The sequence below is a fragment of the Mesocricetus auratus genome, unplaced genomic scaffold (genome assembly GCF_017639785.1).
Source record: "Mesocricetus auratus isolate SY011 unplaced genomic scaffold, BCM_Maur_2.0 Super-Scaffold_100006, whole genome shotgun sequence".
Classification (NCBI taxonomy): Eukaryota; Metazoa; Chordata; class Mammalia; order Rodentia; family Cricetidae; genus Mesocricetus; species Mesocricetus auratus.
The window spans coordinates 23906549-23933245 of record NW_024429190.1 but is presented as its reverse complement, the minus strand read 5'-3'; the positions used below and the strand labels follow the sequence as shown (position 1 = coordinate 23933245).

General features: G+C 45.5%; 1 protein-coding gene and 1 long non-coding RNA gene across 9 annotated transcripts in view; one reads left to right on the top strand and one right to left on the bottom strand.

The window, feature by feature from the left end:
- Positions 1-12874: 12874 nt before the first annotated feature.
- LOC121140814 lies at positions 12875-14754 on the bottom strand. Its single transcript, XR_005877740.1, has 2 exons — positions 14169-14754; positions 12875-13845 (listed from the first exon to the last, which is right to left on the bottom strand). It is a non-coding gene; the product is annotated as an uncharacterized LOC121140814 (long non-coding RNA).
- Prom1 (prominin 1) overlaps positions 13083-26697 on the top strand; it is a 103874-nt gene continuing 90259 nt past the window's right edge. For 5 of the 8 annotated variants that reach the window (XR_005877738.1, XM_013112534.3, XM_040747048.1 and 2 more), the window contains exons 1-2: positions 13783-13915; positions 20055-20420. Coding sequence is in view for 7 of the 8 variants with exons in the window: in XM_013112534.3 (XP_012967988.1) it covers positions 20198-20420 (223 nt within the window). In the remaining variant the exon portion in view is untranslated. Of the gene's footprint in view, positions 13198-13337; positions 13486-13782; positions 13916-15979; positions 16122-20054; positions 20421-26697 lie in introns of those variants that run through there. The other 3 variants (XM_040747044.1, XM_040747045.1, XM_040747046.1) reach the window with 3 other exon arrangements.

Below are 26697 nucleotides of genomic sequence, written 5' to 3'. Positions count from 1 at the left end.
CTCCCCCCAAGAGTCCAGCCTGATAAAGCATCCCTCATTGTGGGATGGACACCCAAAGTCCATTTGTATGCTAGGGATAAATACTGATCTACTACCCAAGGCCCCATAGATTACCTAGGCCTTCTCACTGACACCCACATTCAGGGGGTCTGGATCAGTCCCATGCTGGCCTCCCAGCCATCAGTCTGGGGTCCAAGAGCTCCCCCCTTGTTCAGGTCAGCAGTTTCTGTGGGTTAAACAAGCCCAGTATTGATACTTTTGTTCATCAGCCCTCCCTCTCTGTCACTGGGTTCCAGGAGTTCAGTTCAGTGCTTAGCTGTAGGGGTCTGCCTCTGCTTCCATCAGTCATTGATTGAAGGTTCCAGGATGGCATATAAGGAAGTAATCGAGCTCATTATCAGGGAGGGACATTTAAGGCAGTCTCTCCACTATTGCTTAGTTTGCCAGTTGGTGTCATCCTTGTAGATCTCCGGAAACTCACTAGTGCCACATCTCTCCTCAAACTTATAATGGCTACCTCTATTATGGTATCTCTCATCCTGCTCTTCCCTATTCTTCCCCCGACTCAACTTTCCTGCTCCCCCATGTCCTCCTCTCCCCTCCTCTTCTCCCTCTCTCTTTTTCCCAGCTCCCTCTCCCCTCCCCCCATGCTCCCAATCTGCTCAGGAGATCTTGCCTCATTCCCCTTCTCTGGGGTACCATGCATATCTCTCTTAGGTTCTTTCCCGTTTCCCAGACTCTCTGGCAGTGGAATTATAGGCTGACACTCCCCTTCTCCATGTCTAAAATCCATATATGAGTGATTACATACCATGTTTGTCTTTTTGTGACTGGGTTACCCCACTCAGGATGGTTTCTTCTAGTGCTGTCCATTTGCCTGCAAATTTCAAGATCCCATTGTTTTTCTCTGCTGAATAGTACTCCATTGTGTAAATGTACCACATTTCTCTATCCACTCTTCATTTGAGGGGCATCTAGGTTGCTTCCAGGTTCTGGCTATTACAAATAATGCTGCTATGAATACAGTGGAACAGACATCCTTGTTGTATGAATGTGCATCTTTTGGGTACATGCCTAAGAGTGGAATTGCTGGGTCTTGTGGTAGACTGATTCCCATTTTCCTGAGGAATCTCCACACTGATTTCCAAAGAGGCTGTACAAGTTGGCACTCCCACCAGCAGTGGAGAAGTGTTCCCCTTTCTCCACATCCTCTCCAGCATAAATTTTCATTGATGTTTTTGATTTCAGCCATTCTGACAGGAGTAAGATGGTATCTCAGAGTTGTTTTGATTTGCATTTCCCTGATCCCAGTCTTCTTTTTCACTTTCTATTTTGAGACACAGTTTTGCTAAGTTGTTCAAGTTGGCCTTTACCTCATTCTGTCCCCAGTCAGGCCTTGAACTTGTCTCTGCTTCAGTCTTGTTAGTGGCTAAGATTACAGGACCAAATCACCAAGTACAGTACCCAGAAACTTATCTACTGGAGGTTGAACCTTCTACTCTAGCCTTCTTCCTGTCACCTTTTCCTCACCCACAGTTGGTGACTCCAAAATGTCCCATCAGAAAATCAGGTCATTGCAATGGATCACATGTGCCATGGTGAATTATGGGTGTGCCTAAAATGGCCAAGGAAGACAGAGGTGTTTAAAGGTAAGATGAGGATTACTGAAACAATTATCCTTACCAGGATCAATAACCCAGAAGACAACACACTGAGGGTGACCAGGCAGTTGTTGGGTGGACCTCTTCAGAGAGGCATCCATACACAAGGCTATTGCGGCTCTTGTGCAAAGTCCTGGTTTTGACTTTGTTTTGAGAAAGTTCCTGCTATCAGGCAGTGGCTGGTATCTGAAGATCCTCACTTTGTGGCCTCTCATGGCTCTCTTTTGCCAGGGTTTGTTGTAAGGGACTCCACTTTCACTCAGACAGCCTTTGCATTGCAAACCACCTCTGAGTCTTCATCGCAAAGCAGAGTTGAGTATGGAGCACAAGGCTGAAGAACCTGGGAAGGGGACGAGTGTGTGCACATGGTTGAGGGCTTCTTAGGGCCACTGTTGCATGGGGCCATGTAAGGGGCGGCACACAATGTAAGGAGGTACCCAAGCAGTTCATTAATTAAGGCCAATGGTAATTAAGTCAGTACTTTTTTTTTCAAGACAGGGTTTCTCTGTATTGTTTTGGAGGCTGTCCTGGAACTCGCTCGGTAGACCAGGCTGGTCTCAAACTCACAGAGAACCGCCTGCCTCTGCCTCCCGAGTGCTGGGATTAAAGGCGTGTGCCACCAACGCCTGGCCTTAAGTAAGTACTTTTTTTAAAAAAGATTTATTTATTTATTACATATACACCAGATTGAATTGTAGATGGTTGTGAGCCACCATGTGGTTGCTGGGAATTGAACCCAAGACCTCTGGAAGAGCAGTCAGTGCTCTTAACCTCTGAGCCATCTCTCCAGCCCCCAAGTCAGTATTTTTCAGAAACTATTTATACATAAACTTTGTTTCAGACCTGGATAAAGCAGGCCCTGGCTCTGAACCTGCATGTCATTACCTTGCTGGCCCCAGACCCTGACATTGAGCACAGGGGGGGCGGGGAGCACCAGGCATTGTGTGCACTGAGCACTGCCACATTGAGTCTAGTAAGGAAGGGGAGTGTTAGAAAATGAAATGAAAGAGCTGCCAGAGCTGTGTTGTTGTCCATGAGAGCTCAATAAAAGCCATTTTTGACTTATCTTAGAATATGTCTGAACAGTACTGGGTAGCTCCAGGCCTAGACTGGAGACTGGGGTAGGATCAGAAACAATCATGGGTGTAGCCTGATTGGGACATGACCACTGGTATCTGGTACTACCCACACCCAGATTACCATGGCCATTCCTTTGGCCAGGTCAGGTCACACATGCAAGGTCAAAGTCCTGTGTGGAAGTGGCCATGGGCAGTGACTTGGCTCTGTGGCTATGCAGTATGGACTAGATACAGCCACTGCTTCACAAGGAGTTTCCTCCGGGTGGGGAAAGGGTCAAGTTGGGGGATACTAAAGGATAAAGAATATAGAAAGGGTTGAACTCTTTGGTTTGATGTCTGGTTGAGGTCATGAATGAAGGTAGACAACTCCAGTGAAAGAACAGTGGAAGGGCATTCTAGAACAAATTCTCTACAGAGATTTTTAGTTTTGCTTTTGGAATGTAGAAATTTGCAGAGGAAAAATGCAGTTCCTCCTTGGGATCCATTGAGGAAGGTAGCAGGAACCCTCTAAGACACCAAAATCTTCAGCTCCTTGAACCCTGTAGTAGCTGATCATAATATTCATACTCCCTCCTGGATCATACTCATCTCTAGCCAATTACAATACCAAATAGAATGTAAATGTTATGTAAATAGCCATCCTCTGTATTATTTAGGGAACAATGACAAGGAGGAGAGTTCAGAATAGACTTGGCCACCACAGGGAAGCACTTTAGTAGCAGTATGTTTTTTTCCATGAATATTTTCCATCTGTAATTACTTAAACACTTCAATTCAGAGCCCATGGGTATGAAAGACCAACTGTACTAAAATGCTTCCACCTTTAGGAATGTATTTGGTTCCATCTTCACGTGTGAAGGCTAAAAAACACATAGAGCTGTTTTCTCCGGGGAGGATAGCAGGTGGTTCTCTTCACGTGGTCAAGCATGGTGCTACAAGAGGAATGTCTCCTTGGTTTGAGGTCAGAGTATTGTTGACCTCATGGAGCTGTACCATCTTTCTGGTATCATTGTGTCCAGTTTCCTCCATCAGTCACAGGTTTGCAGGATAGGAGGAGAGAGCAACCAGTGCCTGAGGAAGAGTCATTATGTGTCACACAACCATAAGCACACCCAGGCTGCAGTGGTCAAGAGGAAAGGGTCTGCTCCTACTAGACCCCTCTGACATGATACTGCCATCACCTTGGGAAGCCCAATGGGGCACAGGAAGTCAGGTGTATCATAGAGTGAGCTCCAGGTCAGTTTATTTAAAAACATGTTCCTACCCTCCCCCTCACAGAGAGGTGGCTTATTTACTAAGCTCAGGGGGCACTTGACATTTTCCTTCACAAGAAATATTTCATGTGCTGGGCATGGTGGCACACACTTTTAATACCATTGTTTGAGAAGCAGAGGCAGACAGAGCTCTGTGAGTCTGAGGCCATCATAGCAAGCTGCCTGCCAGTCAGAACCATGAAGTGAGGTCTGGTCTCAAAGGAAGGGGAGAAGGAGGAGGGCAGGGGTGAAGAGAGTGTCAACACAAGCAATTGAAAGCAGCTTCAGGACAGTCCTTTCCCTGCTTGCTGCCTTTGCTCTTTAGCTCTAGAAGGTCCTTAGCTCTTGCCAGCTGCTGTCATATCCCCCAAGCAATTCACTGAAATTGCTTGGAAAGCAGGTACCACCATTCCTCCATGTCCAAGTCACCCACTTTCCATATTTTTCCTTTTGCCTATCTGTAGTGGGACATTTCAGAGCTATGCAAAGCACCACCAGTACCCATTAGCCTTGGTGACTTCACTGCCACAAGTCTGACAACTGTGCCTCATGGTGTGCAACAGCATTCCCACAGAGTGACCTCTCCTTAGCAGGGGACTTCTCTATGGCAGCCTGTATAGGTTTTCCTTTCTTTGTGGTTTCTCACCTCTTAAGCAAGTTTTAAGTCTATGTACATTAAGAGTAAACCAGTTCCTGAAATCTTTGGCAGAATGAGATACTCATCCATGTTCCTAATGCAGACTGATGACTCTGCTCTCATGTTTCTGTTAATCTTGAGAATCCTCTAACCTCAGTCAGTTTTCCAAGACCTTGGTTCTCCAGCCTTATTGCCATCACTGTGTTGCCTTCAGACAGACAGATCCAAAGACTGAAGGAAAAAAAGGTTTTCATTTGTTTTTATGTGGTGCTGGGAGACAAACCCAGGGCTTGCTCACACTAAGCAAGTGCTGTGTTACTCAGCTATGTCCTCAGTCCACATTTTCCTCTTAAGTTATTAGTTTGTTTTTATCTGTCATTTAAGAGAACTTAATTGAGCAACTACAGTGCATGAGTCGCCATGTCCAAGCAAAGAGTTTCTTTCTCATCAACATGAGCTGACGTCACCCCTGTGTCCCAAAGTGCCCAAGGAAAGGCCTGCCTGGCACAGTCTGAGTGCTTCTTAAAAGCTAAAGCTTTCTTCCCTTCAGGATTTCAGCTCCTCAGTCTCTGTTATTGTGCTAAGACCAACTTGGAAGTAAGAGGTGACATTTGGAAGTGAATTAGCTGTTAAATTGACATTGACTTGGGGCAAGTCTGCCAGTTCTCTGGCTATCACTGGGTCTCATGGGATATTCCAGGCCAGTTCAGCCTGCTCATGCTCATGGCCTCTGCCTTGTGGTCCCCTTCATCCTGATCAGCCGGTTCACACCTCACCTCCTGCTCATTAAGACCCGTCCCAGTCACCATATTCAAGACAGTGTTCTTTATCCTTCCAGCTCTATTTCACAACTTTACCAATTTCTATCAGTTTTAATACTTATTGCCTATTTTCTTGTCTGGAACAATGGCCCCAAGGAAACAGAAATCACTGTTTTGATTGTGAATTGGTCTCAAGGGCTTGCATCAGACTGATACAGCCATATTTATATCAATAGATATTGGCTGGGTGGATAAATTTGTTCTTATAATCACTAGGTGATGATTTCTGGAGCATTTTCCTCAAGAATTTTCTCCTTGAGAATTGGTTGCACGCTATGCTCAAAGACGTGATCCCTGGACTCAGCCAGACCCAGAATCTGACTTCAGCCACTTGCTAGCTAGGCATCCTCAGGCATGACAGCTTCACAGAGCATTAGTTGCCACAACTGTGAAATGATGTGGTTCTGGTTGAATCATGTCAATGTCATTAAGCCTGCGAAGGGGATCTTATTTAAAAGTAGGAGAGACCATATGGTGGGTGTAGTCTGTCCAAAAGGAGAAAATACAGATACAAAAGCAGGTGTACACAAGGGAAGGTGGTGTGAAGACACATGGGGCATTTTACCTGCGAATCAAAGATCATCTGGGACTTAGAGAAAAGATGCCTGGAACAGATTCTCTCTCACAGCTTCTAGAGGGAGCCCTGAGGAGTCCTTGGACCTCCAAGCTAGAAGCCAGCATATTTAAGTCACATCTTCTACAACTAGTGTTTAAGTGTTTAATTCTACAATCAAGGTGTGTGTCACCCTTTGTACAATACTGCTAAGACAATCTCAAGAAATAAATGTGGATGCCAGATCGAAAGCTTCCTGAAGGCCAGTGACTGTTGTATCTGCATCACTAAGCACCATCATGGAATCAAATGGCCACTGTACATACTTTTGGTTAGTTTTGTTAGCTAATACTTCCTAAAATTATCTCAAATGCTGTGTATGTACAGTACTTAAAATAGTGGTTGTCTCCGCTAACTGTTGGTTTTATTAAGTAGAGCCTGAGTCTGTAAGACTCAATTTCCTTCTCTGGGAAAATGAACAAAACACCCCTCCCCCAGCTGTTATGATTTAATTAAGAGAATGTAAGCAATTGGGTGCCTGGGAAATGCCAGTAGGTTAATGAGTGACAGCAACAGATGCCTCAGGCCGCCCTGCAGTATGCTCCATGATCTTTCAGAATGCTTTTGCTGCTGCCACAGTTACCTGTCTTCTTCAGAGCTTAGCACTTCACTGTTGTCCCTTGTTTTTCCTCTGGGATTTATTGAAGACCTATCATGTGTTAATTGGCATTCCATTTCATCCTCTGGGAACTTCAGTAAGAATTCTGTTCCTTTGTTCTAAGGGCCCCTTTGCTCAACCCTCTTAAAAAAGTAACAAGTAGATGGTATTGGGGAGGGCATGGTACATGTGTGGAGGTTGGAAGACAACCTCGGGTGTTGACTCTTTCCTTCCATCTTGTTTACAGGCAGGGGCTCTTGCTGTTCACCACCGTGTATACTAGGCCAGTTGGCCATCTAACCATTGTAACTGTTTCTAAGCATGACTCTACAAGTATCTTCCCCCAGCAAACTGGCTTTGATTCTCTCTGATCTTCATGGGTAAGACCAGTCTATTCAAATGCTGGATACTAGCCTTTAAGAACCAGTTTGCTGCTGAGGAACATGTTGGGGTCTGTGGTTCTGCTGCAACTGGGGTTGGCGTTTAATGTCTATATTGCTACTGAGGGCCATTTGAATGCCCATGGCCTGAAGCCATGTTGATTTCCGTGGGTTGTGTGTCTCTGGGGGCCATATTGTTGTGAGGGACCTGTGCTGCCACCTGGGGCCATGGTGATATCCAGGTCTGTGCTGCCTCAAAGTACCAAGTCTGGGTCTGAAGTCCTGCTGCAATTGGGGTCTGTGTTGCCACCAAGGGCCATGTGGATGTCCGTGTTCTGGGCTGCAGCCTGAAGTCACGTTTATGTTAGCAGTTCCTGCTGACTCAGGGGACCTTGAATGAGTCCATGGCCCTACTACAGCCAGGGACCATGTTCATGGTTTGTGCTGTAGTCAGAAACCATGTGGAAGTCCATGATCCATGGCCTGTAAAGAGCAAAGTCACTTTGGAAGTGATATGACTAAGGGCAGATGCACAGTTGAGAAAGAGCCACGTAGAAATATCTGTGATAACCCCTGCCCCCTTGTCACCCCCACTTCCCACCCCCTCAATAAAGTAAAAGCCTAAATAGGAAGCCACTGAAGAGAACTCTTAAAAACTGTGATAGGATGCTAAAGTGTAGCTCTCCCCAATAGATGGCTTCCGGCAGGGGTACAGGAGGGGAAGGACTCAGCTCTGCTTAAGGCGCAGGCCACTTAGATTTTGACCACACTTAGTGAGTATAGAGATAATACAAATTGGACTTGTTTTTCTCTTTTTGTTGGGGGAAGGTGTCACAAGGGTGAGAAAGAGCAGACATGGAAGGACTGGGAAATGAATGTGATCAGGGTATATGATGTGAAATTCCCAAAGAATCAATAAAAATATTACGATGACAAAAAAAAAAACCAGAACCAGTTTGCTTTAAGAACTTACCTTGCTTTCTGTTGATAAGCAGCATGACCAAAAGTGACTTGTGGAGGAAAGGGTTTATTTCATCTTACACTTCCAGGTTCATCACTGGGTGAAGTCAGGTCAAGGACTCAGGGGAGAAACCATAAGGCAAGAATTGAAGAAGCCATGGAGCAATGCTGCCCATTGACTTCCTCACCTTTGCTTGTTCAGTTTGCTTTCTTATCTACCTCAGGACCACCTGCCCAAGGATGACACTACCCACAGTGCACTAGGCTCTTTCACATCAGCTGTCAATCAGACAAATGCACCACAGGCTTGCCTGAAGGCCAATCTGATGGGTGCACTTTCTCTATTGAAGTTCCCTCTTCTTGGATGACTCCAACTTGTGCCAAATTGACAAAAACGCAGCCAACACATACCTCATGCTTGTGCTGTGTGGCTTAACACGATGAAGTCCTGGCTTCAATCTGCCCCTTCACAGAAAGAGCAAAACACAACTGAATACATCTGCCATGCTTGCTAAGGAAACACAAGAAATCCTCCTGTGTTCCCAGTAGTCAAAGGGAGTTCACTGGAATCTAGCTCTTCCTCTTTTTCCCTTTGTTTCCACCAGCTGCTTCAAACATTGAGTGAAAGACTGTCTTGATGGGGTTGTGGGAGAGACTTAGAAGGAAGCATGACCCGAACCTCTAATGTGTATATGCAGCAATTCTGCCCTAGCAAAGAAACAGCTGCTACAATCCTAGGTCCGTTTTAGAGTCTCCTTAAGATTGTTTAGTAGTAACCATGGGGGTTCAAGTTTCCTTCATATAGTCTAATTTTAAAATTCAGTTGTATAATATATAAAACTTTGCTATTTGTCTCCCCAGGGATAATAAGCCCCAGTAGGACTTCTAAGTTATAATTGTCAAGGAATAAAGAAACTCAACACTTGTGCAAATACACAGTGAGTGTGAAAGCATTTGCTGAGTTCATAGATTAATGAGGCGTCCACCAAGAGGCTGTAACTGGACTAGTTTAAAGAATGATTTGAAGGATGGCATGTATATGGGCAATTGGAAACCTGAACTGAATATTTTTTACAGATGAAAAGCTTGTCAACTTTCAGCTGTCAAGGCGGAGCGCAAATGAGAAACTCTTTAAAGGAAGAGGGAAACACATTGGTCAGCACAGGTAGGACTTAGCTGTGGGTTGTTGAGTTCCTGGCTGAACTCCAAGAGGATTAGGACAACTGCCTGCTTTAGAATTGAGAGTGACAGACTTGGCACCTACCTCATGTAGCCATTTCTCTCTTGGAGCCTCTTCTTCCTTGCAAAGTCAAGTATGGTGGTGGGATGCCCTCACACAGTGTGACTCATATTGTCTTCATTGGTTATTAAAGGTAAATTAATTGATTGCTAAAGATAAATGCCCCATTTGATGTAGGGCTTATTACTATCACCTGAGATGAGAACTGTTTCTAAGGACCAGGAATCTGAAACAGTTATTGACTGGAAGGTAGACTCCCAAGCACAAAACACAACAGCACTGGGCAACCACGCCCACTAAACCACTGCTTTCCAAAGCTCCCCACCTTTGAAGTCAGGACCCTGCTGTCTTTCCCTTGCTCTGTCCGGCTCTTCAGTCTGCTTTATTTTCACTGTGTGAAAGCTTTCTCTCTCTCCCCTTGAGTTAGGTGGTGGACCGGCCTGGTGGATCAGGCACAGGTCACACCTGAAGTAGAAGAGGAATGTTTTATTGCCTTTTGGTTATTAAACACTAGTGATGTTATTGTTGGCAGCCCAGCTCAGAAGGTAGAGAAAAGCAAGAGGAACAGGAAATCATGCAAGAAAATATTTACAGGAAAATGTTGGCTCTCTTGAAGCTACTCAGTGCTGCCACCGCTTTTCTTTTTGCCTTTTTCCTTCTCTTCCTGCTTCCTTCTTCCTCACTCCCTGGCTACCTGTTACACAAATTTTACTCTTAAGAGCAGCGTGGAGATGCAAACTTCTTTTATCTAAAGATAAGATACTACATTTTTGAGTCACATGAAACATCGTTATTTTAATTACTAAAAGCATTCATTTTGCTATAACCAATCCAAAGGTCACTAGAAGTTCCTTCCACTCTGTCACAGTCTATGCCCTCTAGCTTCGTTTCATCCAAGGACCATGCCTTCTATGGTCCCTTCCCAAACTCGACGACCAAGTGATCCTTTATCCCCAGGGCAGGCTCAGAATAGTCGCTCAGGCACTTACGAGTCAGCATCCCTCTTAAACCCCAAGTAAGTGAAAAAAATAAGCTCCAGGGTACAGACAGCAAACGGCCCCAGGCTGAGCTGCTACAGCCTCTGCTAGCCCCCTTTGCTCAGCTTTACCATGGAGACGACTAGCTGTCTTCGAAGACCCCTAAGGCAGCACTGCCTAGGGAATCTGAAAAGTGACTGTGTTCCTTTCAGAACACCCTCATTCATGGTAGAAATTGTCAGGGTAATTAGAATAATTAGTCCCAAGAATGTTTTGCTTTAGTGACTGCAAGAATACCTGAAACCACAAGTTTGTTTGTTTTTTGATTTTGTGTTGTGTTGTGTTTGTTTGTTTTGAGACAGGGTTTCTCTGTATCACCCTGGCTGTCCTGGAACTCACTCTGTAGACCATGCTGGCCTCTAACACAGAGATCTGCCTGCTTCTGCCTTCCAAGTGCTTGGGATTAAAGGCATGTGCCACCACCAGTGGGCTAAGCAGTATCATTTTAAGGAAAGGACTATTGAATATTGATTTTTGTGTATTCTGGCAATGGCTAAATTGTGCATTTTTTGTAGCCCATGCCAACCTCGAATATGCCAGTCTTTCCAGTGTTGGAATTATGGGCATGTGTCATTATGACTGCATGCCTCCTCCTCCTCTCTTTATGTGCTGCTAGAATGCGAGCCTCAGCCACGCTAAGTACATGCTCTTCTACTGAGCTATAATGCCCCCTACCCAATGCTTCATTCTAAAGCCATATAACCCTTGTAACATTTAAAAACTATTTTATTTTAAATTATGTGTAGCAGTATGTTTGTGTACCTGAGTGCAGTTGCCCGAGGAGACCAGAAGGTGACATTTCAAGAGACCTAGAGCTGGGTTTACAGGCAGTTGTGAACCATCTATATGGTTCTGGAAACTAAATTTGTATCCTGTGCAAGAGCAGCAGGAGGGTGTAACTACTGAGCTGTCTTTTTTGCTTAAGGCTATCAAGGTTACATCTTACTGGTTTGTGTGTTCAGGTTGAATATATACAGTGGTTCAGGTATAATAGGTTCAGGTAAGATATGAAAATTCAAGGAACTATTGAAGCATTAAGTGTCCTAGGTAATGTGAAGGCAGATGGTTGTGTGGCCATTTCCTCTGACTTGAAATAGCCCTTCCTGCAGGGAGGAGGGTAGGGCTCAGCAAAGCTCAGAAAGTTGTAAGACTCACAAGGCCCCAGGGCAGCATTACACAATTGCTCTAGTCTTCATTGGAGCTGCTTGCAAGTTATGCCCTGAGCTCCAGCAATATAGCTCTTTCATGGGGGCACCCACACTAGGCTGAGCTTTTCTGTTAATGTAACCACCTTTGAGTTATCCACACTCCTTTAAGGAACCCCCCAAAAAACTATTTAGTTCACCAAGCTAGATTTAGGAAGAAATGCTTCTTTGGTTTATTATCGACGAATGCCCTGTTTGGAGTGAACGGTCATTTGCTCACATCTCCTGAGAAAAAGCCACACATTAATAGTTAGCCATTTTCATTTCATGTGCATTTGTCAGAGACACTTTTCACCTGTTTTCTGGGTGTTGGAGGACAGACCTTGTGTTCAGATTTGGGGTTTCTTTAACTTTGTGACCTCAGGCGAGTTATTAAACCTACATCACTATCGTTAATCATTAATAGGATTTCAGAATGCTCTCGTTGTTAAGGTTCTATAAAAATTCATTCAGAATACATGGCCTAGAGCCCCATCATACCACTGCTCTTACTTTGTGGATGCTACTAGGAAGGAAAATGAGTAGGTCACCCTCCTGACTTTTTGCAGACACGGAGGCTGAGAGTCAGAGGGACAGAGGCCATCAGTGTCTATGCTGCTAAAATTTGCAGCTCAGGGCCAGCTAGCTGCTCTCAAGAGAGCTGTCTCCCGTAACACCAGCATTAGTGGAATGTCTGCCTCTGAGCAGAAAAGCTGGGGGGCCTGGGAACACCAGAGACTGAAAAGGAGGTAACTGAAAATGTTAAACGCCCCTGGGACCCTAACATTTCCGGCCACATCACTGTGGGATTTCTCAGGGATCTTTTTGCACTCCCATCTCTTGACTTGGAAATATGCACACTCACGGTCAGCTTCAGCTCTAGGAAGGGTTTCACCCCTCAGTTTGTGCAGATTTTGAGGTGAAAGAATGAATAAATGAGAAGGTTCATTTGTCCGGGTCAGAGAGATCGGCTGGTTGTTTTTGCAGAGGACCTGACTTCAATTCCCTGCACCCACAAGGTGGCTCACAGTAGCTTGTAACTCTAGCTTTGGGGATGTCAACACCTTCTTTTGCCTTCCACAGTCAGGTGGTACACATGCTTGTATGCATGCATACATATATTCAGGCAAAACATTCATACACATAAATAAAATACATCTTTTAGAGAAGTTGATTTGTACATATACCTTTCATCTTCCCAGCCATTCATTCTTCTATCTGTCTATCCACCTAACCACCCATGCACATCGAGTAAGCATGTTTTGCTGGTAGGAATATCCCAATGGTGTTATTCTTCCCCAAGTCTATTTCCCATCCACATTTGGTTGGATCTAGGAATGTGAGTCGATAAAAAGTAGTCTCCACCCCTGATGGAACAGAGATAACATCCCGGTCCCATAATTTGTCTTTGCTTTAGTTTTTGTTTTTAATAAAATGCACTGGGCTCCAGTAACCTTGTCTAAAAAGGCCAAGAAAAGAGCGTGGAAGCAAAAGACTTTAGGAATTAGTCTCCTTCCAAGGAGCGATTTAGGATTAGGTGACACAGAAGTCTGTTCTGGTGCTCAGTAGGGCTTTCAGCAGGAAATAACTGCTGTCCTGTGGGTGTCCCCAGGGCATTGTGGCCGAGCCGCTCAGAATATCCAATCAGAGAGCTCCCAGAGCCCTAGGCTTAGTGCTCTTTAAATTACTGAGCCTGGTAGAGACCCTGTCACCTGGCCTAGAGCTCAACCATGGGTAAGTATTGTTTCTGAAGGTGTCGATATTTTCTCTTAGTTCCATTCCTAGATGTCCGCAGGGGCACCCAGGAGGACGCAACAGGTTCTCAAGAGTCCTGGGGTCCCGTAGTCCTCCTGCCTCTTGAGTCCCTAGCCAACCGGGGCGGGGCAGCGGGACGGTCTCTCACCCAGCAACCCTGGTGGTGCCCCGAGACCGGACTTTAAATAATTCATGAACCAGGCAGTGGGAACTATCCGGGTGGCCTGGGCCTGGAGGGCACCGAGGGGTGGGAGATGGAGCAGAGTGGTGAGTAGTTCTGAGTGCGAACCCCGCTGAGCGCACCCTCTTCTAGAACACCCAGAGCAGGGATGGGGGGAGTGGAGGAGGTCGCCCAGCGCCTCCTACTGCCTCCACAGCAGGTGGCGGGAGCCTAGATTGCCTTCCGGGAACTGGAGGGGCTGCAAGGTGGTTTGAGTCCCGGTCACTGGGCGATTCTGGGGTCTAGGAGAGCCCGCTAGAGCGTGCAAACTTTTTCCCGCCGTGGTGGCCTGCTCCGTGCGGCATTGCTCTGCTGGGGTGCTCCTTCCATCCTGTGGAGGGGGTGGAGGTCCCTGGGTTCCGGCGAGGCTAGCAGGCGGCGGCGGGACTCCAGGCTATTGGCCGGCTCTAGGAAACGGCGGCGAGAGGAGAGAACTGAGTCTCAAGACTCCATCCTGGTCTTGGGAATTCTTCTGCGGTAAGGAGAGCCTCGGGAAAGGCCCGGGGACGCGGGACTCTGAGCTGCCGTCTGCTATCTATGTGCAACGCACAGAGCTGCTAGTCGGAGTCGGAGGGCCACGGGGGTTTAAGAGCAAACCGTCTCCCCGCGGCCGTTGCAGAGCGCACGCACCCGGGGCTGGAAGCCCTGGCTCCAACCAGCCCTCCGGGTCGCACAGCGCCGAGACTTTCGGCTTTCCTAGGGATGGAGACCAGGGGCGCTCCGGGCATACCTTGACGGAGTGCGGGGACCGGGGACAACAAAGAGGAGTGTGGATAAACCAGAGCTGTCGTGGCTGCTGGAAGATCCGGGCTCGGGCAGAGTTTCCGAGAGCGGGTCGGAGAGGGACTGTGAGGAGCTCGGCTCCCATCCTCAGCTCGTGCCCAATGGGGACTCGGAGGGGAAACGCCGCGATGGCGCTCGGGACTGCGGGTCTCAAGGATGACCCCCTCCCCCAGGCGACCTCGGATTCCTGGAGGCTCCTAGCTTCGCGCGCTGCCTCGCAGCCGGTTCCATTGTGTTCAGCAGCCCGGGAGAGGCCCCTGCGAAGGAGGCAATGAGGGAGGGAGGGCACCCGTCCGGGGGCAGCTTGGAGGGAAAGGCAGCGGAGGAAAGGTGCCCGCGATTCTTGCAGTTCCTGCTTGCTCCGGGAGCCAGCTCTGTTGCTCTCTTGTTTAGTTGTGGACTTCTCTCATGCCCGGACGGAGAAAGGTTTGCTCGGTGTCTTGTGGGTGGTTGCTGTCCTTTGTTAAGCGAGTGAGAGACTGAGGTCCTTGTAGGCCCCTCCGCCCCGGTTTGCTAGAGACCCAAACAGCTTGAACAAGGAGTTGAGTTGGGCCATAAGAAAAACTTTTGTTTAAAATTGGCCAATTGAATACCGGCAAATTCATACGGTTCAGCTTGGGTGACTACTTACTTTTCTCATTCATTTGTTAATTTACCTCTTTGATCACTACGGAGTTGACATCTGTCTGTGTGAGCCTAGGAGTCACGGTGGTTAGCCTGGAGCATTAGAAGTTTATGGACAGCACATGTTGTTCTTTACCTGTTAGGGTGTTAATTCACCAACCCTGTGCAAAAGCCCACTGGCTACACAGTACAGAATGTAAGCAACAGTCATTGTTGCAGTATTAGTGGGACCAGAGACCTGGCTCTGTTTGAAAACGGGATTTTTGCTATTTAACAGGGCCCTTTAATATTTTTCTTTTAAGAGTTCCATAAAATTTTTACGGACTTCCTTATGATTTATATGTTGAACTATTTCTCTGTGTTCTAGTTCAATGAAGTAAACAAACACACCAAAGGACAGGTTGAAAATAACAACACTAGGAACTAGAGAAATGGCTCAGTGCTTGGGAACATTGACTGCTTTTCTAGAAGACCCGGGTTCAATTCCCAGCACCTACAAGGCAGCTCGCAACTGTCTGTAGCTCCAGTTTCAGGGAATCCATGGCAACAGGTGTATGCATGTGGTACACCTATAAACTCGTGAAGGCAAAATATCTATATAAAATCTTAAAAAAGAAAATAATACTTTATATATTATTGAATTTGTTTATAATTTGAGGGAAATAGGTCTTGTCAATTGTCAAAAACCATTCCTTGTTTTTAAGAACCAGGAAGCTTTGTTACAAATAATACAAACTAATCTAGCATGCGTGCAGCAAACAGATGTTCTTGGGGGACAGTGACTTAGAGGACATGGCAGGAGGGATGAATAGTCGGTCTTAGCAACAAAGGACAGGTGACTGGCTCCCTGATTGGTGTATAATTGTGATGGGCACATTGGATCTTGGATATGGCTGTTATACTAACACCTGTGTTCTTAGAATGAATTAGGAACCACTCAGTTTCAGTATCTGTCCCAGGCTCAGGCCCAAGAGAAAACATCTGGCCAACCTAGATGGCTCACCCCAGGACCCATTTGGGCACCCCAGCTGGCCTCACAATGAAAGGTAGGGCTGCTCCCCAGAGGACTCATAAAGGTGGGCTCAGAAGTCAAGTAGCCCCTCATCCCCGGAAGACAAACATTTACAACCACCACAGGGATCCTTGGAAAAGAGAGTGAGCACTTCCCATCAAAAGAAGAAAAGAAAGTTAAGCTAGCAGGTCACCCCTATTTGCTTTCAAAAGCAGCGCTTGCAGAAATGCAACTCTCCAGACTTCAGACTCAGAATCATGTGAGGTATGTGCTGAAGCCTAACTTTAGCAGGCTCTTTTCCCTGTTTGAATATAGTGCATTTGGAGTGGAAACCAACAGTGTGCCCCATTAACCAGGAAAATGGTCAGGCCGGCTTTGCTAACTACGACCCATTTAAGGGAATGGATCTGAAGGAAGCACATTCCAAAGCTTACAATTGTGAGGGTCTCAAGAGATGTGGCCCCACCTGGAATGTGGATCAGTAGTCCTGCCTAGGGTGACAATGAAGAGATGGCCTGATTTGGAAGAAGCAGCCACAAACAACCCTAGACATAGGCTAGGATCTGTCCTCCCCAAGAGTGTAAGATTGCCAACAGATAGGTGCCTGGCCCAGCTTTAGAAGAGGTAAAGATGATGACTTTGTGACAACCTCGTCCCCATTTTATTTCAGCCATCCTTTACTGGGTATCTCCTGTGTACCAGGCACTGGGGATATCTGAAGGAGTCAGTATCCCACAGGCCACACTTCATCCAGGACAGATCAGGTCAAAGCCACAGAAACAAGGTGTTTGTACCTTGGTCTGTTGTCCTGAAGCTGTATCCGGAAAGCCTGCATTGTCTGGGAAAGTGGCAGGAACGGGGGAGGCAGGCAGGTATTCTAAGAACAGTGTTGGTTTCAGCCTTTTGCTACCTTCAGGGATGCTGGTTAAAACGCAAATTGGTTAGGACTGGCAAGATGGTTCAGTGCGGCAAAAACAAATCAAACAACTCTTAAAGCTATGAGTTCAACCTCAGAACCCATAGTAGTAGGAGAGAATCAACCCCAGAAACTCCTGAAGTAGGCCTCTGACTCAGGTGCCACTGTATACATCACCCTGCCCCACAATAAATAAGTTTAAAAAATTAAAGTGCAGATCAATAAACAACATACCAGTAGTTAGATTTGGCTATCGGTATTTTAAGTCAACACCCATTTTTAAGATAAATATTTGATATTTTTAAATTAAATATTAAAATATTTTTAAAATAAAAATATTTTACGTGTACGAATGTTTTTGCTTGGATGCTAGTATATCATATTGGTGCTGCATGCCTGTGGAGTCCAGAAAACATTGGATCACCTGGAACTGGAATATGGAATGGTTGAACATCACCAAGTGGGTGCTGGGAACTGAACCCAAGTCCTCTGCAAGACCAAGTCTATAAGTGATCTTAACTTCTCAGCCACCTCTCCAAGCCCCAAAGCCTACTTTACAGAGATACAGGCTATTTTCTGTTCTTTAGCTGCTCTCAGCAATGGCCCTTGGCATCTGAATGGGTCCTAAAACCTTGCTTTTTTTTTCTTTTCTTTTGCTCTTTTGGTGTTGTGAGACAGGGTTTCTCTATATAGCCCTGGATGTCCTGAAATTTGCTCTGTAGACCAAGCCGGCCTCAAACTCAGGGATTTGCCTCTACCTGGGGTTTTCATGCCCACTAACATTGAGGAGAAAATCTTTGTTCTTCTGCTTGACTTTCATCAATTGCCTGCTTCGTAGCTATTGCGACTTTGATGTTTTCTTAAATTTTAATATCGAAGAGGTATCTGCACTTTTTGCAGGGGGATGTAAGGAAATGTGTGGACCAAATCCTACTTAGCTGTTGAAGTGATGGGCCCCTCTGTCTCTGCCTTGCTGAGCAGAGGTATTCTCTTCTCTTTGGGATTTCCTCTGTTCATTTTCAGAGGGAGCTGAAGGTTGTTTATTCATTGCTCTAGGGGAGATTCTATCTGTGGCTGTGGCTTGGTCTCATTACCAGGAAGTGTGTGCGTCTTTCTCAGCACCTGAGCCTTTAATCCGTCCAGTCTGAGTCCCTTTAGCAAAGAACAAGCTGAGGCATGTGGTGTGTGTGTGTGTGTGTGTGTGTGTGTGTGTGTATGTGTGTGTGTGTGAGTGTGTGTGTGTGTGAGTGTGTGTGTGGGGGGGGTGTGTGAGTGTGTGTGTGTGTGAGTGTGTGTGTATGTGTGTGTGCGTGTGTGTGTGTGAGTGTGTGTGTGTGTGGGGGTGTGTGTGAGTGTGTGTGTGTGGGGGGTGTGTGTGGTGTGTGTGTGTGTGTGTGTGTGTGTGTGTGTGTGTGTGTGTTCAGAAGAAGCCCTTGGGAGCCATCACCAGGGTCACAGGGCTACCTGGAGACCAAAGCAGCTGGTAATTTGCTAGAAGAAGCCTTCAGAGGCATTCTGTTGTATGCAACTCTGTACAGAAGTAATCGGAGCAGGATGGGAGGTAGAAAGGAGGCGAAATCTGAAGGGACTATAGATAATATAGGATATATAGGAATTCGCATTCCTATAGATAAGAATTTGCGTCTTCATCGAGTCTGCACAAGATAGCCTACCGCTTATCTGGTTCTCATGTGCACTTGTTGTAAACTTTGGTAGTAAATCCTGTACTGCATTTTGTGCTGTTCCCTCCCCCGGCTGCTCTCAGCAGGATCTGACTTAGAATATAGGCAGTTGTCGGTTGTCCCCACATCCCCTTCCCAGTCTGAGTTTTAGGGCAACTTTATGCTTACCCTGAAGTGTCTATCTAGCACAAAAATGAAAATCTGTCTTCTTTTTACCTAAGAACATTCAGTTTTGTTTGTCTGTTTTGTTTTTGTTTTTGTTTTTTGAGACAGTATTTCTATATGTTGCTTTGGCTGTCCTGGAACTTGCTCTATAACCGGGCTGGCCTAGAACTCATAGTGATCTACCTGCCCTGGTCTTCCAAGTGCTTGAATTAAAGGTGTGCACCATCACTACCTGGCATACAAGAACTTTTTAGTACAAATCTGGAAATACAGGCATACAAGTTAAACATTTACTGATAATAGATGATAAATGATTTTATTTCAAAACAGTTTTAGAATTATATAATTTGTCACGTACTTTAAAGCAAATTTACACCCCAATAAGGTAAACACACTTGTTTGTTTAACACAGTACAACTCGAAGACACACTAATTTGAAACATGCCAAGAAATGATGGTAGGAAAATATTAAAGTTCCTTGTTTTCCATAATTAAATCATTATGTCTTTATGCAAGCAGAACTGGTGTGTTAGTAAAAACACTGCACTCTATCAGACGCAGCAGTCTGGAATCTGAACGAAGGCATTTCTGGCAGTGTTTGTTCGTGCTGCATGGCACGATGGCATGTACAGTGCAAAGCATGTGTGCTGTGTGTTCAGAACCAGGCTACAATGAAGCCTCATGCAACACTGGTGAGTTGTGCAGTCAACAGCCTTCTTCTAGGTTGCTGGCTGATTTATTTACCCTCGTGAGATAGTGTAAGAAGAAGTCAGGATTTTTGACTTTTGTTTCTTGTTTTTTGCTTGCTTGAGACATGGTTTCTCTGTGTAGTCCTGGCTGTTCTGGAACTCACTCTGTAGACCAAGCTGGCCTCGAACTCACAGAGATCCGCCTGCTTCTGCCTCCTGAGTGCTGGAATCAAAGGTGTGTACCAGTACCACCACAGCCCGGTGTGGGTTCTTTATTTCTTGAATTTACTGCTGAGTAGAGATAGCGTCTGTTAGAATAGAAAGAACCTGTGTTGCCCTCATCATTGCTATGTCCCTCTCACTTCCCAGACATAGTAGTGATGTTCATCATTAGGATTCCTGTTTCTCACCATTTCTTCAAATGTAGACAGGAGCCTCCTTTGACCCTGCCTCTCATCTCCTTGGTGCGCAGTCTCGGAGAGACTTGGTCCATTTCCAAGAACAAACAGCTTCCTAAACCATGCTTGGTGTTTCCCTACCCTGGAAAGGACTGTGTTCTGAATCATCCCGTTCCCCAGCTCTCACAGTCCCTACCTGCAGCTCTGCAGCAGCTGTGTGCTTGGTTTCCAAGCACCCCAATTAGGCCTAAATGTTTAACTCTAAGCCGCGCTGCATCCTCTGGGGTGGGCTCCTGGGGCAGGCAAGGCAGTCTCTAAGTAACTAATGTTCTTTCTTTCCCTACCAGGCAATACTTTGAGTGAATGACCTCCTTGGAGACCATTCCTCTGCTTCTCTTACAACCAGCCAGGAGGCAGAAGATTCCACAGGTCCAGGAAAGGCCCATCACCTCTGACCTTCCAGTAACTACCTCATGCTTGGTGGATCAGGATGACTATGGCTTTTGTATTCAGTGTCCTGTTGCTGGGGCTATGTGGACATATTGCTTCAGGAGGTCAGTCTACATCCACAAGCACTCCTGGGGCTTTGAATTATGAATTGCCTACCTCAGAGTATGAGACCCCAGACACATTCAACGCCGGAATTGTTGGCCCTCTCTACGGAATGGTACACATCTTCCTCAACGTGGTCCAGCCAAATGATTTCCCTCTAGGTAAGTGTTGACCATGGAGAAGATGGATTTGTCTCTCTTGGTTTCTGAATGGCTACACCACCTGTACAGAAGATATTCAGTATTGTGCAGTAAGTACAGTATATTGTTGAAAGCAGTGTATCCAGGGACAGAAAATATTTATGGAAAATTTAGAAAGATGTGTATCTGGTTAAGCTAGGTGAGAAACAAAATCAAATCTTTCTGCTTGGTTGATTTTTCAGTTTATGTTGCTTTGTTTTGCCTTGAGCAATGCATTGTTCCAAAGCATAAACACACACAAAGTGAAAATTAGGGTAAAAATGCAAGTTCTTTGTTGTGGAATGAGAGACTGATAATTACCTGGCAACTGTTGGTTGTGTCCCTTAAAAATTTAACTCTTTTCTTCCCACCACCAAACGCAGTCTTAGAGCAAGGACAGACCTGTCTAGACATGAATTCTGATTGAGGGTTTCAGTACTAAGAGTTTAGTGTGTGTGTGTGTGTGTGTGGCCTGGGGATGGAGGGTGTGGTGGGGGTAAGGGTTGGGGGGCTGGGGGTTGGGGGGCTGGGGGGTTGTTGGTCTCTTCAGGATGGTGGAGCTTTGTGGTCAGGACTGTTGCTCGCTGGACACAACACTAGATGTTTCTTTGACTTTCTTGGAGTTCCTTAAACTGGAAGCCCCCTGATGTGTGTGATCACAGGGACAGTCCTGTGAGACATTGGCCTGAATTTTTGGTGAACTTAATTTAAGTTACATTCTCCTAAGCTTGACAGAAATTTGAGTACTATCATTGGTTATAAAACTTGTGACTGTCCAAAAGATGAAAGTAGAAGACAATAAAATGACAGAGCATAGATGGTCTTGGCTAGTGTTCTAAGAGGTGTGAGAGAGAGAGAGAGAGAAAGAGAAGAGAGAGAGAGAGAGAAGGGAGCCTTATCACTTGTTCATATTGTGGGACTGTGTTGGTTAATTTGTTTTCATTTTTAATAGTTCATTTATTTTTATTTTATATGCATAGTCTGTACATATGTCTTGTGAGGGTGTCAGATCCCCCAGGAACTGGAGTTACAGACAGTTGTGAGACACCATGTAGGTGCTGGGATTTGAACCTGGGCTCTCTGGAAGAGCAGCCAGTGTGTACTTAACCACTGAGCCATCTCTCCAGCCTGGAGTGGTTAAGTTTTAAATGATAACTTGCCAGCATGGAGAAAGAGGGATCACTTAGACCAGATTGGCCTGCGGGTATGGGCATGCCTGTGGGGCTTGTCTTGACTTCCTTAATTACGGTGGGATGGAAGTCCCACACTGGATGTGGACAGCACTGCTTCATGAGCCTGGTCCTCACACGAGTGAAGAAAACTAGCCAAGGAAGAGGAGAGGTAAGCGGCAGGCGGCTTGGGCGTGCTGCTTCCCTCTGCTCTTGACTGTGGATGTGATGTGTCTGGCTGCTTGGGATCCTGCCTTGAATTCCCTGAAATGCCAGCCCATAACCTGGAAGTTTGAGCCAAATTAACCCTTTCTACTCCATGTTTTTTTTGTGGGGATATTTTATCACAGCATTAAAAACTGAATGAGAACATGGCTGTTTATAGTTTCATTAAATGCATATTTATTGACATTTTTATTGTGTTTGTGTTAGATTAGCTTGACACAGTCAAATTTCTGGTTAAATTTCAATTCTAAGAAATAAGTCAGTCTGGGCCTTTACTGCCACTGAAGATGATCTTGAAATAACACTACTGCTTCTGTCACTGATTAGAAGAACAAAGTTGGAAATCCATAAGATGAAATTAGAAAACAGGAGAGGTTAGTTGTTAGCGTTGATTTCATAATATATGTTTGGAATAGCTATCTTTATTTTTTAATAGATTTACTATGAATGTTACTACAGAAACAGGTAACTCCTACTATTTCTAGTCATTTTTTTACTTTTGTTTTACTCTGCAGCCCTGGCTGTCCTGGAACTCACTTTGTAGGCCAGGGTGGCCTTGAAGTCACAGATTCACCTGCCTTTCCCTCCCAAGTGCTGGGATTAAAGGTTTTCACCACTATAGCCTGGCTCCTAGTTATCTTAACATTTGTATTTGTGTGCGCATCTCTAGTGATTGTATATGCACTTTTGCATATGGATGAAGGTGCATGTATGTGTGGATGCTAGAGACTGACGACATTGGATATCTTTCACTGCTTTCCACCGGTTAGATACCTGCATGCTGCCACATGTGTCTTGTACACGGGTGCTGGCAATCCAGCCAGGTCCTCATGATTGTGTGGCAGATATTTTCCAACTGAGGCATTATCTCCACAGCCCCCAATCATCTTTTTTTAAAAAAATGTATGGACAAAGCTTAGAATTCAGTTGTTTTGTGTGAATTTACAGTGAGTTCAGAAGAGATGACGCTGGCCATATCTTATTCTATGGCACATCTTACAATTAGCCTATCCTATAATCTCTTTCCACACGCTGTTCCGTGTTACTCACTCTAAATTTCATAGGAAGTCTCTTCATGCTTAGTAAAACAATGCATATTCAAAGCCCTCATTTCAATGACCAGGCTAGCTGGGGGTATTTTTAAAGGTTTTGAATTCCATCAGCAACATTGTTAGCTTAGAGAAGAGCTGTCTGAAGAGTGTAAATGTGAACATTCTGAAGGTGTTAGCCTAGCTGGCAGCTTGGTCTCATCATAGTGAAGTGAGTCACGCAACATTGTTAGCTTAGAGAAGAGCTGTCTGAAGAGTGTAAATGTGAACATTCTGAAGGTGTTAGCCTAGCTGGTAGCTTGGTCTCATCATAGTGAAGTGAGTCACACCCGAGTTGTAGCAGCAGATCGAAGCAGAACAGTTTTCCCTTGGAAGGGGAGAATTATTAGCGTTTCCAGAACACAATGCTGAATCTGACACATGACACCTTAGGGTTTCTATTTTCTTCTCTCATCCCAGCTTCTTTTCCATTGTTCCACCCAATCACTAGATTTCATAATAGTCTCCAAGTGTCCCTAAGTGCTTTATATTGCCAAGGACATGAATGAAATAGTCATGGCTTCTATCTGGAGCCCATAAATTTCATAGGCACCAAATCATGAGGAATATTAATCTAAACAGAAAACTTTGAGACAAATATAATATGTTGATATATGGTATGTTGGCTAGTTTTGTGTCAATTTGACACACCTAGAGTTATCTGAAAGTAGGGAAGCTTAATTGAGAAAACTACAGCCTCCGTGGGATTCCAGCTAGTGATTGATGGGAGAGGGCTCAGCCTGTTGTGGGTGGTCCCACCCCTAGACTGTTGGTCCTGGGTTCTATAAGAAAGCCATGAGGAGCAACTTTTAAACAGCATCCCTCCATGGCCTCTGCATCAGTTCCTGCCTCCAGTTTGCTTCCCTGTTGGAATTCCTGTCCTGCCTTCCCTCAGCGATGGACTATATCATGCAGAAGTGTAAGCCAAATAAACCCTTTCCTCCTCAACTTGCTTCATTGTAGCTATAGAAACCCTAAGACAGAATGCATTATCCATGGGTCTGTGCTTCTGCCTGAAAGTAGAGGGTCTTTAAATAGTTTTGTGTCTACTGAGGAGTGGTAGGAGAAGGAATAACATTGGAGTCTGGGCGTGCTCTCTCTCTCTCTCTCTCTCTCTCTCTCTCTCTCTCTCTCTCTCTCTCTCTCTCTCTCTGCTTGCCATGTATCCTCTGTCCAACAAAAATAGTTTATTGAGTTATCACTTGAATTTCTTGAGAGAAGCCCATGTTACATTCTGAAGAGGGTTGAGATGGAACGGCCTTGCTTTGTTGGGACTTGAGACAGAGTTTTATTTCTCGGACAAAAGAGAATAGGCACGAATAGATTACACACACAGAAACAGTTGACCTGAACAAGGGAGAGCTCTTGGACCCCAGACTGATGGCTGTGTGGAAAGCATGGGACTGACCTAGACTCCCTGAAGGTGGGTGTCAGTGAGAAGGCCTAGGTAATCTATGGGGCCTTGGGTAGTATTTATCCCTGGCATACAAATGGACTCTGGCTGCCCATCCCACAATGAGGGATGCTCTCTCAGCCTGGACTCTTGCGGGAGGGCCTAGGCCCTGCCCTGGATGAAATGACAGTCACTGGAGATCCCCCATGGAGGGCCTCACCCTCCCTGGGGATCAGAGTGGAGATTGAGTGGGGACTGGGGGACCTGGTGGGGAGGGCAGAGGAGGAGGGGAGAGAGAGGGAGCTGGGATTGACACGTGAAACAAGCTTGTTTCTAACTAAAAAAAAAAGAATATGGGTAACTGAACCATGACACAATATATTCTAGGACCTGGTGTGGCTATCTCATGAACATCTTCCTGGCTTGGAGTTACCTAACTGAGATTGCGTGCTAACCTGAGGCTCAGTGAGAAGAAAGCTGTGTGTCACCTTGGGTGTCACTGTGCTGAAGGCTGGGAAGTCTGAAATCAGGTGCTATCAGATTGCGCCTCAGATAGGACCCACAGCCTGGGTTGTAAACAGTTGTTTTCTTGCTGGGTGTTTGTCTGTCCTTTCCTTGATATGTGCTTGGAGATAGAAACAGACATTCAAACACACAACCTCCCTCTCTTCCTCTCTTTACCAGGCACAAATGTCACTGTGAGGGTTCTGCCTATATGCTTCCTCTAAACATACTTATTCCCCAAAGTCCATACCTCCAAAGGCCAACAGACTGGAGCTCGACTTATGAATTTGGGAGGAGCACAGACAGCCTGTACCAGTGGATGTCTTAGTTGGTGTTCTATCGCTGTGAAGAGACAGTGTGACCAAGGCAGCTGTTATAAAATAAAGCATTTAAATGGAGCTTTCTTCCAATTTTAGAGGTTTAGTCCATTATGATCACGGCAGGAAGCATGGTGGCACAAAGGCAGACATGGTGCTGGAGAAGTAGCTGAGTGTTCGACATCCGATCCCCAGGCAGAAGAAAGAGAGCTGCTGGGCCTGCATTGGTCTTTTGAAGCCTCAAGCCCGCCCCCAGTAACATAGTTCTACCAACAAGGCCACACCAACCCCAGAGGACCACATCTTCTATTGCTTCTTAAGCAGTGCCACTCTGATGACTAAGTATTCAAATATATGAGCTTATGGGGGCCATTCTTATGTAAGCCACCACAGTGAGCAAGGGGGCATGTTCCTAGAAATAGTTTAGCCTGGGTCAATAAGAACCAAAGCTGGAAAGAAGGCAGAACAGGCAACATTCATTGGAGGCACATTTATTGAACATCCCAGCTTTCTGTGGTGTTTCTGTTGGCTGTTGTAAGCCAGAGTCTAAGTGGAATTGGGTTTGGGGAAGAGTCTCATCATAGATCACATGGAGGAGGATGCTCATCCAGTGGTTATGAGGGATAACTATAAACATATAATGAAGTGGGAAGTAAGGGGAAAATGCAGGCAATGTAAGCAGTATCCATTTCCTAAGGACTGTGCTTATATCTTAGTGTTTACAATGTCCTGCAGGGATGATCAAGGCCAAGTTGTTAAACTTTCAGATCTTTTGTTTCTTGCAGATGGACTCTGACTGTGATCATAACCCACTTTATAATTCTTATTTGTTGTATGCAAAGCCTATGTTTAAAACCGTGCCTGACTGGCACCAAGAAGAATCAATAATTGAGGTTGCTATTAACTTTATTATCTGAGAGGAAAAGTTTGCCAAATATGATGCTTCAGTTGATGCAGGGAAGGGACGTGGGAAAGAGATGACTCCCTGGGCATCGTTTAAATGCCCTTTCTGCTGCGCCCTTGGGAACATTCTACATAGAATTGTCCTGTTGGAAGCAGTTCTATGACTTCCCAGGGTGGCCAGGCCATGGCTGGCTGGCAGACCTCCCAGTAGCAGAACAGGCGCCAGGACCCAGGGCTTACTGCCATTCTGAGTGGTCTTCTCTCCTCACAAGGATGACCACATCTAACAGGCTCTTGGATTTTCTCTGCTTCTTTGTTCCTTACTGCTGTCCCCGATAATTAATCACAAGGCTTGCTTTGCTACCTGCTAACCCACTGAAATCTTGCACATTTTTTTGAGGTAGGTGATGATCATAGGTGGGATGTTGGTGATAATCATATGTTTCTTTGCAGGTTGGGGAACTGAGTCAGAAAGAGGCCGTGTTCAAGTTGCTAGGAAAAGGCAGACTGGGAGACCTTTGTTTCCTGAGACTCATTGTTTCTCCATTAGTCCTTGGCTTCCTGTGGGTCAACTGGTTTTCCGTTTATTTTAATATGGTGCTCTTAAAATAACCATGGGTTAGGTATTGCAACAAATACTACAAACAATGAGAAGAAGAA